The 15,596-nt window shown below is 43.8% G+C and overlaps 1 protein-coding gene across 1 annotated transcript; it reads left to right on the top strand.

Annotated features, from left to right (window-relative positions):
- Nucleotides 1–3,501: 3,501 nt before the first annotated feature.
- On the top strand, nt 3,502–15,532 carry txlng (taxilin gamma; the record flags this gene model as incomplete). The annotated part of the gene is made up of 10 exons (XM_083999671.1): nt 3,502–3,594; nt 6,511–6,658; nt 7,410–7,501; nt 8,464–8,634; nt 9,719–9,913; nt 10,764–10,883; nt 11,027–11,101; nt 11,489–11,581; nt 11,907–12,002; nt 13,418–15,532. 10 exons carry the CDS (start codon nt 3,502–3,504, stop codon nt 13,781–13,783), a joined length of 1,449 nt encoding a protein of 482 aa, XP_083855797.1. The 3' UTR covers nt 13,784–15,532.
- Between the last annotated feature and the right edge of the window lie 64 nt (nt 15,533–15,596).

Genomic DNA, 15,596 nt, shown 5'->3' with positions numbered 1-15,596 from the left:
CGAGCAGCAGTGTATTGTGATCAAGTGAAATGTCATTGGTGCTGTTTTTCAATGGTTTTCTGTAGTTGTAGAGTATCAGGTGGCTGTTGTTTCCCTCCCTCTCTGACGTCCTGGAAAAAGAAGAGCTGAGAGATTCTTGCTGCGAGTCTGGACTTTCAGCTGCATCAAGTTAGTCTGACTACTGCCGGAAGTATGTGGGTGATATCTTCAAATTAAAAGAATAATTGCAAAGGCAGGTTCAATGGCATTTTATAGGTATAGTGCAATTGTGTAAATTTGCTATAAAATAATTATACTGCAAGTTTAAGACCTTTAAATGGTGGTGGTGGTGGTGGTGATGGTGATGATGATGATGACGATAATGATGATGATATAAAAATTGATGCAAAATAAATGACAGTAAATTACAGTAAATCTGTAATTTAAAACAGTGATGGTGGAGGGAGTAATTTGATCCTGTAATTCAATGTCATAAATCTACTCATTCAGTTAAATTAAAAATGGTAGGTACTCAAGTAATACTTTTGGATAAACAGTATACAGCACAATCAGACTACAGATCTGATAATCAGACGTAGGCTAATATCAAAGTATCAACAGCAAAAGTACTAAGTGAAGATAAATGGCCACATTAGTGATTAGCAATACTATTACTATTATTAATGAATTAATGTACAAAATGTTACTGTTCCTGATGCCTGGGGTGGGCCTCATCTCATCATGTTTTGTTAGGTGAGGCTTATTGCTCACTTGTTTTTTGTTTTCTTTGTTATTAATTTTTATAATGTTTCTGTTTTTGTATTTTTTTGTATTTTTTTTAACTGTAGCCTATAATTGACATTGCTGGACGCCAGGAAGAATAGCTGTAGTTTTGCTGCAACTAATGGGGATCCGAATAATAAACTAAAATAAACAAACAAATCTCAAATAGGGGGGGGCACAAGAAATGAATGTTTTCATGACTGACTGACTGACTTATTTATATTTTACTTGAAAAATACTGGAATAAAACATTTCACTGGTTGGCTGATGTGTACAAACCATAGAGGTACAAACTAGGCGCCTTATATTTTGAAAAGCTTTAACCGGATGTTTGACTTGTTATCTGATAGTCCCAGTTAGCTTGACATACGTGCCCTGCTTCCATCTACAGAGAAAACACACAGGTAAACGCTCTAGCTATTTCAGCTAAATATTTGGCTCATTAATGTTTTATCTTGCTGGTTTCACGTCACCTCACCGCAGGTGTAACTTCTAACTGTCAGCCTGGCCGTGTCGCTTTTTAAATGTAACATCACACATGTCCTATTTGACGAAGTAAAGTTCACTTCTGGTTAGCCAGTAGGACTAGCCATCAGCTAGCTTAGCTGTTAGCACAGGATTAGCTCTGCTAACAATAGCAAACTAATGTTAGCTTACATCAGAAATGCGCGGCTAAGTAGTGTTAATTTGCTATTTGCGTTCATTATCTGCGCTAATACTGCATATGTGTGAACACCTTCACTGTAAATGTGCCCAGTGGCTGATTTAAAGGAATAAATAATGAAGCGCCTAGCTAGGTAGCTAACAGTAGCCGAGCCGCTGAACGTCGCACCGCTCTGCACTCCCCTTCAGGTTTACACTTAGCTTGTTCTTATCTGCAAAAACACTTTGCTGATATAATATTTGTGTTCTCAGTGAACAATATATTGTCACTTGTATCGACCTTGGAGTCATACACCAAATTGTCCAAATGTTTGAATGTTTTACTTGTAGTAGTTGGTTAACGTTAACATGACATGAACAGAAACCCCCGACATTAAGGAGCATTAAAATGTTACGTAATTCACGACGGACAAGTCGTGTGTTTTTCCGCGGAGGGAGATACACGTTTATTTGTTACTAATACATATTGTTCAGAAGTTCTCTCTCTCTCTCTTTAATGAGTGAACAACATGTATCACAGCGACTGGCTACATGTTTAGCAGTATCATGTCGGTTAGTTGGTGATGCCGGAAACTGCAGCGAACTAAACTCTGATAAGATAAGAAACGCAGGAGATCCTGTCTCTCCATCTCCATTGTTCACTACTATTAAAATACATCTGTTGGCAGGCAAATTGAAACAACAATAAAGTTCTGTTTTTAAGTTAAAGTCAGTACTTGACAGTCGGATAGCCTAATAGTCTGTGTCACAGACAGCAGTTCACGCACAAGACGCGCTGGATTGTCATAAACGCGCCTTGTGGTTTACATGTCAGTGAGTCTGCAAGTCGCTCAGCACGGACTGTCTGGTGGACTCCAACCTGTTGGAGTCCCCTGGTGTCAGTGTTGATGCGATGCTAAAGCTAAGCAGGAGACCGGAGACCGTTGTAATGAACGTGTTTGTAGGCCTGAGCCCTGAGATGAGTAACACAGCGGGGCAGCGGGAGTCGTCTGGAGTTGTAGTTACTTCAATATAACATAAAACAGATTTAGTACGAGCGGCCATGAGCATGCTGCTGTGTGCAGCTCTGACATCTCTGCCCTCATACACATGTTGGGGCTGCTCCTGCAGCACGTGGTTGACATGCCTGTACATGCTGGCTTCACGCAGACAGTAGCCTATGGCTTCCAGTCAACTATTGTGACCAGAAAATGGCTACATTTATTGTAAAATTGTAAATGCAGTTGTATTATTTACTTGACAGTCTGTTGTATTCTTTAACACTGGTGATGTTAGCCTGTAGTGCAACAACATCTCAGCAGCATTTCCATCAAGCCTTTATTGCCATATATAGAATTGATGTGACTTGCCCTGGAGGAGACAGCGCTCAGTGTGTATTGGGGAAAGTATGGGAGGTGAAGAAGTGGATACAGTTTGATTAATCGGGAATTAGGATTCCCTTTAGACTTTTGTAATATTTAAAGTGTTACTCAAAGAGATCAGTTTTCACACAGTGAATCATTTCTAATTTGGACTTGATTGTCGCCCTCCGACGCACCTGCCTGAGAAGTGGATGTGCGAAGATTTTTGCTTTTTCTACACAGTGAATCATTAAAAGAACATGTGAAGTGATGCATAAACAGCACATCTATACATAAGGCCTGTCAGCCTCATATTCTGTTGTCTATCTCACACATTTGATGGAACAGATTTGAATCAGTCTAATGACTGGCCTTCTGCTTGTGCTTCATGCCTGTTAATGTAACCAGAGCCATATTTTGATACTTTAAATCTTTTTAGTTGGTTAACTACAGCATTTGTGCATGGAAGGGATGGGCTGATGGCTGATAATCATCACTGTATGTTGTGGGGATAAATAACTCTGTCTCATAGTACTGTAGATTGGTCTGCATTGTTTTGGTGTCAGATGTCAGATCACACCAAAACAATCCATTGGTTATTTAGATCCCAGTACTATATCCAGTCCAAATCAACTTCCACTGCTCATTACAGATGCAAATATGCTCATCATCACGCTGTGATGTCATGGAGAGTTTCCTATAACTCTGTTTCATTTTGGATTTCTAGCCGGTGGTCATGGAGACAACAGGAGTTTGTGAGCTTGATGTGGCAACCAGAAGAATCGTAGGAGGCAGTGATTCTCCACCAGAACTGGACAGCCCCTGTCAGGTAAACACTATCAATATGATTGGTTGTTTCATGGTCTTTTATTGGTCATCTGTACTGTGTTATTGCCCCATGTCCTGTTTTCAATGTCCACAATGTCCAGCATTTTTGCAAGTAGCAAGAGATGAGCTATAACTGCTAAATAAAGAAGTCAGTAATGTATAATGTGTTAACTGTTATCTAGAGAGACATGGACAGAAGACTTTTGCTTAAGGGAAATTGTCTACGTATCTAAAACCAGGAAGTGTCTGATCAAAGAATATTTTCACAAGATGTTGAGTCTCATCGTCAGTTTTCTGCACTCTGCTAAAAACACATTTGAGTCATCACATAAAAAGCACTGAGCTTAGCATAGCATAGGCCCCATTCTGACTGCAGTTGAATCTGACAGCTGTTTAACATGTGGCTATCAGGTCCTAATAAGCACTCCATCTTTTTATGTGTCACAACCCCAGTCTTACTGTGTCAATAAATGCAGCATCTATATCACTTAAACACAAGTGGCGCAGGAGGTTAAGCAAGGCCCCTTGTGTTGAGGCTAAAGTCCTTACTGCAGGGCAGGCAGCCCCGGTTCGAATCCCACATCGGGTGGCCCTTTCTTGCATGTCATTCCCCCTCTCTCTGCCTCCCCATTTCCTGTCTCTCTCAACTGTACTATCAAAATAAAAAGGCATGAAAAGCCAAAAAATATACTTAAAAACACACAAAGTACAAGTCTGAGCCCAACACTGTGGGATTAACTTCAGCGTAGCACCAGCACCAGGAAGATTAAATGATGTGCCGTGTCTCATTCTCACATCACTGTAAAAAAAAAAAAAAAAATCCTCTATCATCTCATCAGTTCAGTAAAGTAGAATACACTGTAAAAGAGCTGGGGCTGTTGATTCAGCTTAGTCTATTGAAACTATTTTGCCTTTGTGTTGCACCTGGGGCAAAAGAGGTTGCACAACCCACTTGCAGTATCAGTTTGAACTCTCTGATCCCTCTTTCCACTTCCAGTCTTCATTCATGTCGTTTATGTGGAGGAACAAATTAATATCCAGCCAACTGCTGTTTACAAGAATAGGCCGGTCATTAGAAACCGCTGTCCTTTCATGTTTGTGCACCGTCAGATTTTCTAAAACGGGCAGCAGAGTTTCCCAACAAATTGCAGAACAAAGAAAGGTGCGGGCAGCCATGATCGGCCTCCTGTGGCCGACACAGGGGCTCACAGCCCCCCAGTCTAAGCAGCTGCACACAGACGCCACCGCCAGACTCGGGTGTCAACGTAGGATACACGAACAAGATGTCCACCAGGTGGAGTCAGAGATCACGCCGTAGGCACACATCTGTCTGTGTGTATCACTCAGCAGAGTGAAGATGTCAGACATGAGATACTTCAATGATAAAACATTTTTTTCACAATGTAACATCAGCAGGGGGAATATGATTGTGTCTCTGAGTTTGATACACACCACCGTGGTCACGCCTTTAAATTAATAGTAACAATATTCTCACCAAACCATCATCAAAACTTGAAGTATTTATAGACCAAGTATGAAGAAGGTGAGAACTGTCTACTAGGAGGAAGAAAAATGACCCTTCATTCAGCCATTAGGAGGCACTGAGTACAACGAAATGTGTCCAGGGGTGGACTGTTATCCAACATGAAGCTCTGGCTAGTTGGGGTAATGTGTGCTGAAGTTGGTGAGTTGATGTTTCATGGTGAAGGGTCCATAATAGCTGCGCCGCCATGAGCAGGACACTACTACACAAAACTTGTTCAAGTAATGAGGTCTCCAAATCACAATCGGCACCAAAACTGCACTTTTAAATCCAATGGGGTTGCCTCACTTCCTGTTCAGTTAAGGCAGTGGTGGTTCCCAACCTTTTTTGGCTCATGACCCCATTTTGACATGACAGATTTCTGCCGTCAATCAAGATGCGCCAGCTCAGATATATTTATATGAGAATAATAATTCGTTAAAAAAAAATTTTCATCAGTAATTTCTTTTTTCAATTACTAGACATTTCAGGGGACCCCATTTGAATTCCAGGTGACCACAAGGTTGAAGGACATGGGTCAAATTCTTTGCGTCTTGACATTTTCTATGGGTCTACCAGTTCTCATGGATGTAGGTGAAACACAGCGGTGGATACTTTTTTGAAAAGGTCAATGTGACACTATCAAGCTATTCTGTAGCGCCTACATGTACCAACTTTAAAACAGGCACGTTTCCACCAGGCCTGATGACAGTGTTAACTCTGTTGAGTTTTGAGCATCAAAAAGCCTTTTACACCAAGGCAGCTCTGTTGCTGGTTTGGAGCCTTGGAACCAGTTTTTCTTGTTTCCAAAGACAATGAACTGGCCCCAGGCCAGGAAAACTAGTTCCAGGGTGGCATCAGTTCTCCACTGTTTGAGAACCAAGAACCACTAAGGCCAGAGGCTGGGAGCCAGGTAGTGGCGGTCTACAGACCAACTAAAACCTGACGACCGTGACTCAGGTTCCACTTCAGCTCACCTGTACCTGACTGTACTCTGACTAATTCATAGATGGAAAAGGGTATTTTGTGCTGCTTCTCCTACGTGTGAGATCAGAAGTCAGTGGTCATCGGGCCTGATGCGTGTGCAAAGTTTCATGAGTTTTTGGAAAGTCCTTGAAATTGAAATCTACTTCTAACATGACGAATAATAAAAATCAACACTTCACCCTCTGTAAACATGTTTATTTCTGCCATAAAGTTGGACATTTTAATATGGGAGTCTATGGGGAGTGATTTGCTTCGTTCTGGGCCTCAGAGGAAGGTGCCTGGTCCGAAGCAACGTTTCCTTCCAGCAGCAGCTCATCAGCCGACCCCTCGGCCCGTTTAAGTCACACTGCTCTGAACACTTACTGCTTGAGATCTGTACATCATCTTTTGTTGTGTGTGTTTTGTCAGGACGAGGTTGCAGAGTTTGACTTGGGACTGTGCTGCGCTGAGGAGGAGAGGGGGGAGACTCCAGGCAGAGAGGACAGTCCCAGTGACCTGGGGGAGGCAGAGCTCGATCCTGGAGGAGACAGCAAGAGCGGAGAGGACAAGGCTTTCGGTAGTGACACTAGTCTATCTTCCAACCACCAGCCATGCTGCTGGTTACATTCATGTGATGGCAGATGTCGGCCTCAATTCTTCAGCACCTAACAGCCATTACTTTGCCATTTTTTTGACTGTGAAATACTACATCTAAAACAAAAATAAATAAATTTTAAAAAATCATAATTTGGACATGTACACAACACAAATTGAAGGTGCTTTATGGTCTAGCTAAATAAAAGAGAAGTTAAGTAGTTCAGCAGCTGTTCTTTAATGGTGCAACAAGTTTGTGGTGTATTTTGGTTACTGTTAGTGTCCAATGGGAAATCATAATTGACAATCTAAAATCAAATCGATAAGCGTTAATTATCAAAAATCAGTTGGTAATTGAGTAAAGACCTCAATAATCGTAATAAAACTGGGAAGTCAGACCAACTAACCACCCCTACTCCACAGAAGGAAAGTGAAAGCCAGAAGCAGCAGACTGTCTCAGGGTGAAACCAGGCTCAGCAATGAATTAACAACAACACATTAAAAGTCAGCGTTTCTCTGACAGACACGGGATGTCAGCAGTGTAGTAGCCACGAGCAGTCGAGCACACAACACAACACAACACACCCTCTATGTCCTGCAGGCACAAAAGCAGCTACGCAGGCTGAGAGCTGTGAGCCGCTGGGCCACGTCTTGTTACTACATGATGTTGTTATTAGCTGCCTTTATTCCTATCTCTGATAACAGACTTCTCTCTGCTGTGGTTCATGTTTCAGGGAAGGAGGTCATCCTGTTGATGCAGGCCCTCAACTCCCTGGCCACTCCTGAGGAGAAACTGGCTGCTTTGTGCAAGAAGTATGCTGATCTGGTGAGCTGAGCATCTGCATATCTCAACACAATATGAATTTGAGTTCTCCCGTTCTTCCTGGTTGACTGTGCTGCTCAGGAAAAGTCTGACTTGTCTTTTTCTGCTGAACCATGTCTAAAAATGTGATGATCATTTCATCTGTCAGTCGTTTGGTCCATAAAATGTTGAGGAAATGGTAGAAATGACATGAGCTTTTATTTGGTTTTAAGTCAAGATTAGACAATCAGGAGACTGTAAGGGCGTATTCACACCTGCTTTGTTCCGATACAGCAACTAAACGATACAACTGTTGCATCTTTTTTTGGGATCGTTTGTGTTCACACATGGTAACAGCTCCAAATGGTCCAAAGTTGTAAACAAATGCCATGCGCTAACAAACTCTTCTCTTATTGGTCAGAAAAAAAGAAAAAAAAAAGAATCAGCCCAATGAAAATAAAATCCGACGAGGTTCAAACCGCTGTTGAAGCCCAGACCAGAAACCAATCCGGGTCTTCTGTGTAGCCTTTTTCATCTCTAATCCGACCCAAACATGGCAAAAAAAGAAAGAAAGAAAGAAAAAAGCCAACCGGAGTGATCCCTCAACCAGAACTCGGTCTGAATCAACGCGTGTCAGTAGGAACCAGCAGCCTGGTCGCTGAGAATCACTGAAGACTAGCAGCGTGTAGTGTGTTGTGTCGGTTTCTGTGTCGATTATGTTCTCACTGCAAACGAACCGCTCCGTGGCTCGATTGGAAACGAGCCGAGACCACCTCTCCCAAGCGATCTGGGCCCGCTTGTTTTGTTCCGCATCCGAGCCCGATTGCTGTGTTCACATACGACCAAACGAACCGATCTCTGACGTGAATCGCTTCCTGTTCCGGAACAACAGGTGTGAAAGCACCCTCAGTCTCTGAATGAAAGGTGAAAAAAATGAGCATGTTTAACCACGATGCGGCCTCTTTAACGTGAACTGTGTTGTTCAGCTGGAGGAGAGCCGCTGCATGCAGAAGCGGCTGAAGGCCCTGCAGAAGAAGCAGTCCCAGATCGTGAAGGAGAAGATCCACCTGCAGGGGGAGCACAGCAAGGCCATCCTGGCCCGCAGCAAGCTGGAGAGCCTCTGTAGGGAGCTGCAGCGGCACAACAAGACGCTCAAGGTACGGCCCCGCCCACCGCACACGTCCAGCAGCCACACTCCGCTACCAGAACACACACTTGTAAACAACAGCGCTTGGTGTTTACACCAGTGATGGCGTGCAGCACAGACTGTTTATTGTTTGTCATTAAACTAGAATATGATTTATCTGTGTTTGTCCTGTTGGACAGCTGTTTCCACTGTCACAGCATTGGTCCAGAAATAACACAAAGCATGTTCAGATTAGTTATGTTTTGAAAATAAATTTTTGGGACACAATAATACATTCAAAAATACATGGATATCAAATACACAAAAGTCTCTCTGTATAAATGGCAACACAAACAATGAATTATAATGTGTATATATTTAAAGACGTCAGTTGTACAGGGGAACGCTGCTTCTGCCTCAGCTTCAGCTCAACTGTGTCACTGGAGTGAACTTGTAAGAAGATGAAGTTGTATGAAGAGATGGAAAAAAAGAGGAAAAGGTTGAGGAATGTTAACCCGTGACAGCAATGTAAGATGGGTAAATGGGACGTGTGTGTAAGTGAGTTAAAGTGCGCACAGACTGAGCTGCACTGCTTCATGAATGACCTGAAGAATGCACGAGTTGAAAGAGGTTGTGAAAATGCTGAGTGGAGTTGTAAAGATCCTAATTGTTTTATTAGATGTAAGAATGGACAGGAGGCTGGAGGACTCGGGGTTTGAGTCTTTGTGTCTTTCAGTTTGCTGCTCTGAGCTGTTGGTGCGCTGACTGTGTGTCTTTGTGTCTCTCTATTAATCTGATCAGCTGATTTAGATCAGGAATCAGTGGCGTCTGAAGCGTTGTAGGAAAGATTTCCTTTTCTGAAATCTTGTCTGACTTCAGAAAATACTCTGCCAAAAGAGATGACTGCAGTCACGGTGTTTAACGTGTCTTTTTCCAGAGTCACGGTACGATGATCAACACACGAGCCACCAGCGGTGTAGTGTTAGCTCGTCTCATTCTCTCTAGCTCGTCTCTCATGTTCTTGTTGGATAAAGTCAGCCTCGGACAGTGAGGGACCATTTTCACCTTGACCTTTGTCTGCCTCTGTTTAACCTCTCATCCCTGCGGCCCGACAGGAGGAGAACGCACAGCGGTCCAGGGAGTACGAGGAGCAGCGGAAGGAGGCCATGCTTCACTTTCAGATGACCTTAAGTGACATCGAGGTGCAGATGGAGCAACACAGCTCGCACAACACCAAGCTGAGGCAGGAGAACATGGAGCTGGCTGAGAAGCTCAAGAAGCTCATCGAGCAGTACGAGCTCAGAGAGGAGGTGAGAGCTGACGCCGCCCGCCTGGCTTGAGTTTGCCATCAGTGTGACCACAACTTAACATGAGTTAAATTAACCACAGACACAAACCATGTTTCCATCCACACGTTTTAATTTGCATTAAGCCATATCGAATTAAAAATGCCTTTTTAGAATAGATTAAATATCATGAATATCGATAAAGAGTTAATACTCCTGATATCATTCGATTTTCTCTTGATCGATTCAAAGTTTTTGCAACAAATGCTGATGGAAACAGTTCTTTGCTGGATAAATGTGAGTTGTGATTCCAGCTGTTGCCTGACCTCAGATAGCTGGTTAAAGATGAAGGATGGATGTCCTTCTTCTGTTTTGCGATTTAGTACAAAAATGAATGGAAACACCTTAAATTGAAAGAAAACAACTCGATAACCAAGATGATCGCAAAACAGCACATGACATTACGCACAGCTTTTTATTCCATTTAAAGGTCTGAGACGGAAACGCACTTGAACCAGCTTTATTCACATTAATATTTTTATGGATCTTCAGATAATTGGATCGACAAGTGGATGAAACGTGGTTACAGTGATTATTACAACTTTAAATGGTCGTCTGAAGTGTGGTGTGTCTAGTGATAGCAGCAGCTGCTCTTCTACTGGTAAACCACTAGAGCAGTGGAGGAAGGTTTGATGTAAAGTTGAAGTTTTTTATGAAGCTCAGATGCTGATCCAATAAGCTACATTTGGACTTCATGAAAAGTCCATCAGTTTAATAAGATTTTAGAAGAAAAGTGTATTGGTAACAGCCCAGCACATCACATATGGACCAAGCCCACTGGAAATGTGTGTAAGTGTGTGTTTCCCTCTTGCAGCACATAGACAAAGTGTTCAAGCACAAGGAGCTGCAGCAGCAGCTGATGGACGCCAAGCTGCAGAGAATCACCGAGATGATGAAGGAAGTGGAGGAGAAGCAGCAGAGAGAGCGTGACTTTGTGAGTGTACACACACACACACACACACACACACACACACACCTCTGCTCTCAGATAGCAGCAGGGAATAGAAACACAGAGATGGTGTCAAAGTGTGTGTGACCTGTGAGAGCAGCACAACTGACTGTTCTGTGATGCTGCAGCTGCTGAAGGACGCCACCGAGTCCAGGCGCAAGTGTGAGCTGATGAAGGAGCAGGAGACTCAGCTCAAACAGCAGGTGAGGACACACACACACACACACATGTACGTACGTTTGTATGGCTATCTTTGTGAGACAATCATTGACATAATGTATTCCCTAGCCCCTTACCCTAACCATCCAAAACAAATGCCTAACCTTAACCATTACTCTTAACCTAACTTAAACCTAATTATAATATTAACCTAGTTATTATAAAGTCTTAACCCTCAAACAGCCTTTGGAAGGGGTCTGAGAAAGTGAGAACTGGCCAATATGTCCTCACTTTCCCAAAATGTCCTCGCTCTGATGGTTTAAAACTCAAACTGGTCCTCACATGTATAGCTATACAAGTACACACACACACACACACTGGTCTTCAGTGGAGATAATATAAGTGACCCCTCCCTGCTCTCCTCTCCTCAGCTCTCCCTGTATATGGACAAGTTCGAGGAGTTCCAGAGCACTCTGGCTAAAAGCAACGAGGTCTTCACCACTTTCAGACAGGAGATGGAAAAGGTGAGAAACAGCTGGTCACAGCAGCCATGACGAACTGCGATGTCTGAAAGCGACCGTGGCCTTTGTGCCCACACTGCTGCTGATGCAGCTGGGACTGCATTAGAGATGTGCTGTGGTACCATCACAAGCTGACATTTGGCATGTTTTCCATTTATTTAGTAACCTTTGATTTGTATTATTAAATGAACACTAAGTTGGCCTTGAACTTGAATGGAAATGTTTTTTTTCCATCAGAAATGAAGTATCTGATGGGCTTTTATGCTGTAGGCCCTAATATGATTCAGATGTTGGCCTGGTTGTAAGTGTCTGTCGGTTTGACCTCCAGATGACCAAGAAGATCAAGAAGTTGGAGAAGGAGACGACACAGTGGAAGACCAAGTGGGAGAGCAACAACCAGGCCCTGCTGCAGATGGCTGAGGAGGTGATTCATTAGTTTAGCTTGTTTAGAAATACACTCTGACATCAATCCAATCCAAAGCATGAAAGAGGCGTTGTCCACACTGCTGCTACTGGTCACCTGGCTCTCTCTGCCAGAGAGGAGGGGGGAGCTGGATGTGACTCTCAGATCAGTACTCTGACACCAGGGCCACTTATCAGGCTGGCTGCTGCTGCTGCAGTGTCAACAGTCAGTCTTAGGTCAGATGACCTGTGCAGCGCTCACAGGTATTTACCAAGCCCTGCTCTGAGTCTGATCAGCAGTGATGTAACAACCAGTGAACCTGTCACCTGCTGTTACACCAGAGGCACTGACACAGCTGGAACACTAAGTTCCCCTTTATGTCCAGAAAAGCCTATTAAATGTCACAGTCTGATACTCTGATCTGATGCGCTTGAAGAGGAACTATGCAGGATTTGTAGCTTAAAGGGATATTTCATCATTTTGGCAAATTGGCCTATGGCCATAATCCCTATAGTTTTAGGAGTAGGTTCATTACCTGTAATTGTCGGTGCAAGCTGTTTTTAGATTGGCGGGGCGGAGACGTGAGCTGCTCAGTATTTCCATGTTTCCCTCATCAAACTCATCAAATACACAATCCAACAACTCCAAAACGGTCTGATGGACAAGTGCATAACCGGGACTACTCCCAGACACGGCTGCTGGGCGGAGTGATTTCAAAAGCAAGTAGTTGCTGAGTATTTGCTTCATGTGTCGTAATGTTACATAATTATACGTTATTATTTCATAGCGTGGTGAATGTGCAGGTCACAACTTGTCCACCAGAGTGTTTTGGAGATGTTGGATTGTGTATTTAGTTTGATGAGGGACACGTGGAAATACCATGCAGCTCACGTCTCTGCCCCGCCGATTTCAATGGACCTACTGCTGAAACTATAGGGATTATGGCAATAGGCCAATTTGCCAAAATGTTTAATTATCTTTAATAAATGGCTTAACTAGTTCCAGGGAGAATGGAGGCTTTCTGCCTTCCACCTAGTGTCTCTTGGCTGAAAACCAACCTTGTAAGATCAGAGCCTCTGACCCGGTGTCTCAGCTCTCGTCTCTGCTACACCGCAACACAAACGCGCCCATAACCGATAATCTCTTGTTTATGACAAATTAAACTACACAAATATACACATGGTAACGTGGTGTATGATACATAGCGTTATGTACCGCTTTATTGATTGATTCCTCACTGGCTTCATTGTAAACAAATGCACATGGCCAGGAGGAGGGTTAGCAACACAGAGGAAAAGCAACTGGACTTAGCTTGTTCCTCTTTAATACTCCAGAGCTTCTCCATTCCCCTAGTTAGCCTGAAGGTTCGTTTCCTACGTCCTTCTGCCCTTTCAAGGTGAATGTTGCCCCTGATGAGACTTGTTGTTGTGTCGTAGAAAACCCTGCGTGACGGTCACTTCAAGGCCCTGCAGGGGAAGCTGGAGCTGCTGGAGCGGCTGTGCAGAGCTCTGCAGAAGGAGAGGAACGACCTCAACAACCGGCTCAGCCTCCTGCAGGAGCAGGGAGACAAAGGGACCACGGCTCCTCCCGAGGCCCAGCCGCAGGAGGCGGGGGAGGAGGACGAGGAGGAGGAGGAAGAGGGCTCCGTGCAGGTCGACGAGCAGGAGGCCGAGGGCATCCACCAAGCCCCCAGACCACCTGAAGTGGACTCATCATCACAGGCCACTACTGATGAAACCACTACTGCTACAGTGACGAGCAACAGCCAGCCCGCAGACACAGCAGACACACAGCAGGACTGAGCCAGCCTTCACTCTGTGTGTGTGTATGTGTGTAGGTGAGAAGGGTGTGAGGGGAAGACACACACCTGCAGCCTAGTTCCACAACTAGTCAGACGGCCCATCTTCAGTGGAGATACAGAGTTGTCTTTGTTTTAACCCTCATCTCTCTGTCCAGGACTCTTCACAGGAACTCAACCATGTTTTCCCCGACCATATTTGGAGAAAATACCTCTGACCATATCACAGGTTCTGATGTCTGCCCACATTTTGATTGGTCGTTATAATAATTGGCTCTGTACTTTGCTCTTTTCTTTGCTTTTTTCCCCCACAACTGTACTTTTATTAGGTTATTTCCAAGCAGTCAAGTCAGATTGGCTTTTTATTTTTCCTCTTCTTGGGGCCCCTCCCTGTCGTCGGCCTCATGTCAGAGCAGTGTATCACATCATGACTTAATTAGTGTTAATGAATGAAGCTGAGGGGCTGGAACAGGACGTAGTGGAGGTCTACAGTATGTGACTCAGCCAGGGCTGGGATTCTGTTTTAACACTGATCAAACTAAAGCTTTAGTTTCATTGTGGGTGAATGTGAAGCAGGTGTGAGGTGGGTCATGTGACCACTGCTACTGTAGCTGTGGAGCCGGTCTGTAGTACAGCTACTAACACCGATGTCAGGTCACACTGGTGGTGAGTTTAAAGAGCGTCCTCTGCTGGAGCTTCACTCTAACTGCTTACCCTCGTCTTAGTACAATACAACGTTTAGGGAAAAGCTTCACTCCGCTCTTGGAAAAACCCCAGCATCACTCAAACATGTTATTTTGTTGGTCGCTGACGACTTCCATGTCACTTGATTTGACTCCATCTCAGCTTTTTCTTTTTGTGTCGGTTTAACTTCTTTTCTCTTTGTACTGATTTCCACAAACAGACGAGAGCCTTTGTCCACACTATTGATTTCATGTAAATGATGACAAACGTTTTATTACATCAGAGCAACAGGTTTGTCCTCTTTGAAACTTTATACTGGAAGAAAAGTGTGATTTTCTTTTCTACTGCATTTGAATAAAAAGATGATGATTTCCAGTGTTGATGCAAATTAATAGGAGCTCTTACAGAAGAGGAGGGGGGATGTTTTTTCTTGTAATGGGATTGTTGTACCAGTCAGACTCAGTCATGGTTGAGGCCAAACTAATACTGTCACACTCTCTCTTTGTTGGGGCCACGTTGCCAAATCTTGAACCCCACCCCCCCACTCACTCTAACACACAGGTCACTATGGCTGCAACATCCCGACCACAGCTCCAGCTCCTTCTTCAGTGGTCTGGTGACAACTAGATGGGCCGGGTGTATATTCATGCATTGAGATCATGGTGGCTGGAGTCATTCTATTGTAATGTTAATGAGAATTGAAGAGGTGGTGACAAAAAAAATTCCCCTTAAACATGTACGGAGACGGTCTGTCCCCTGAGACAAGACGCCCCCTGACCTGTGTTTTTCTATTCACATGAGGACATGAGGACAAGGTCAGGCAGAGGACAGCTCTGTGACTCTGAGATGAGCAGAGACCCGTCAGCTTGTTTCCTGTTTGTTTGGCGTTGTCCCACATTGACTCTCAGGTAATGTCAGAATCTACCTCTGTAGGTGAGACTGTGAAAGAGGCACGAGTCACCATCGCTTCAGAGATTTATTTTTACTGGAAGGCCCCGCCCCCTCTGATTATACAATGTTCTTATAGTCCTGTCTTTCTTTTCAATAAACATTTTGTAGAATTTGCAGTTTCTAGTCACTATGGATTTCTTTTTATTTGGTGCGAGTGAAGCTGACGGGCGTCATGTGCCATG

Source organism: Trachurus trachurus (genome assembly GCF_905171665.1).
Source record: "Trachurus trachurus genome assembly, chromosome: 3".
Classification (NCBI taxonomy): Eukaryota; Metazoa; Chordata; class Actinopteri; order Carangiformes; family Carangidae; genus Trachurus; species Trachurus trachurus.
Note: the sequence above shows the minus strand (reverse complement) of the source record. Positions and strands in the feature narration are given on the sequence as shown.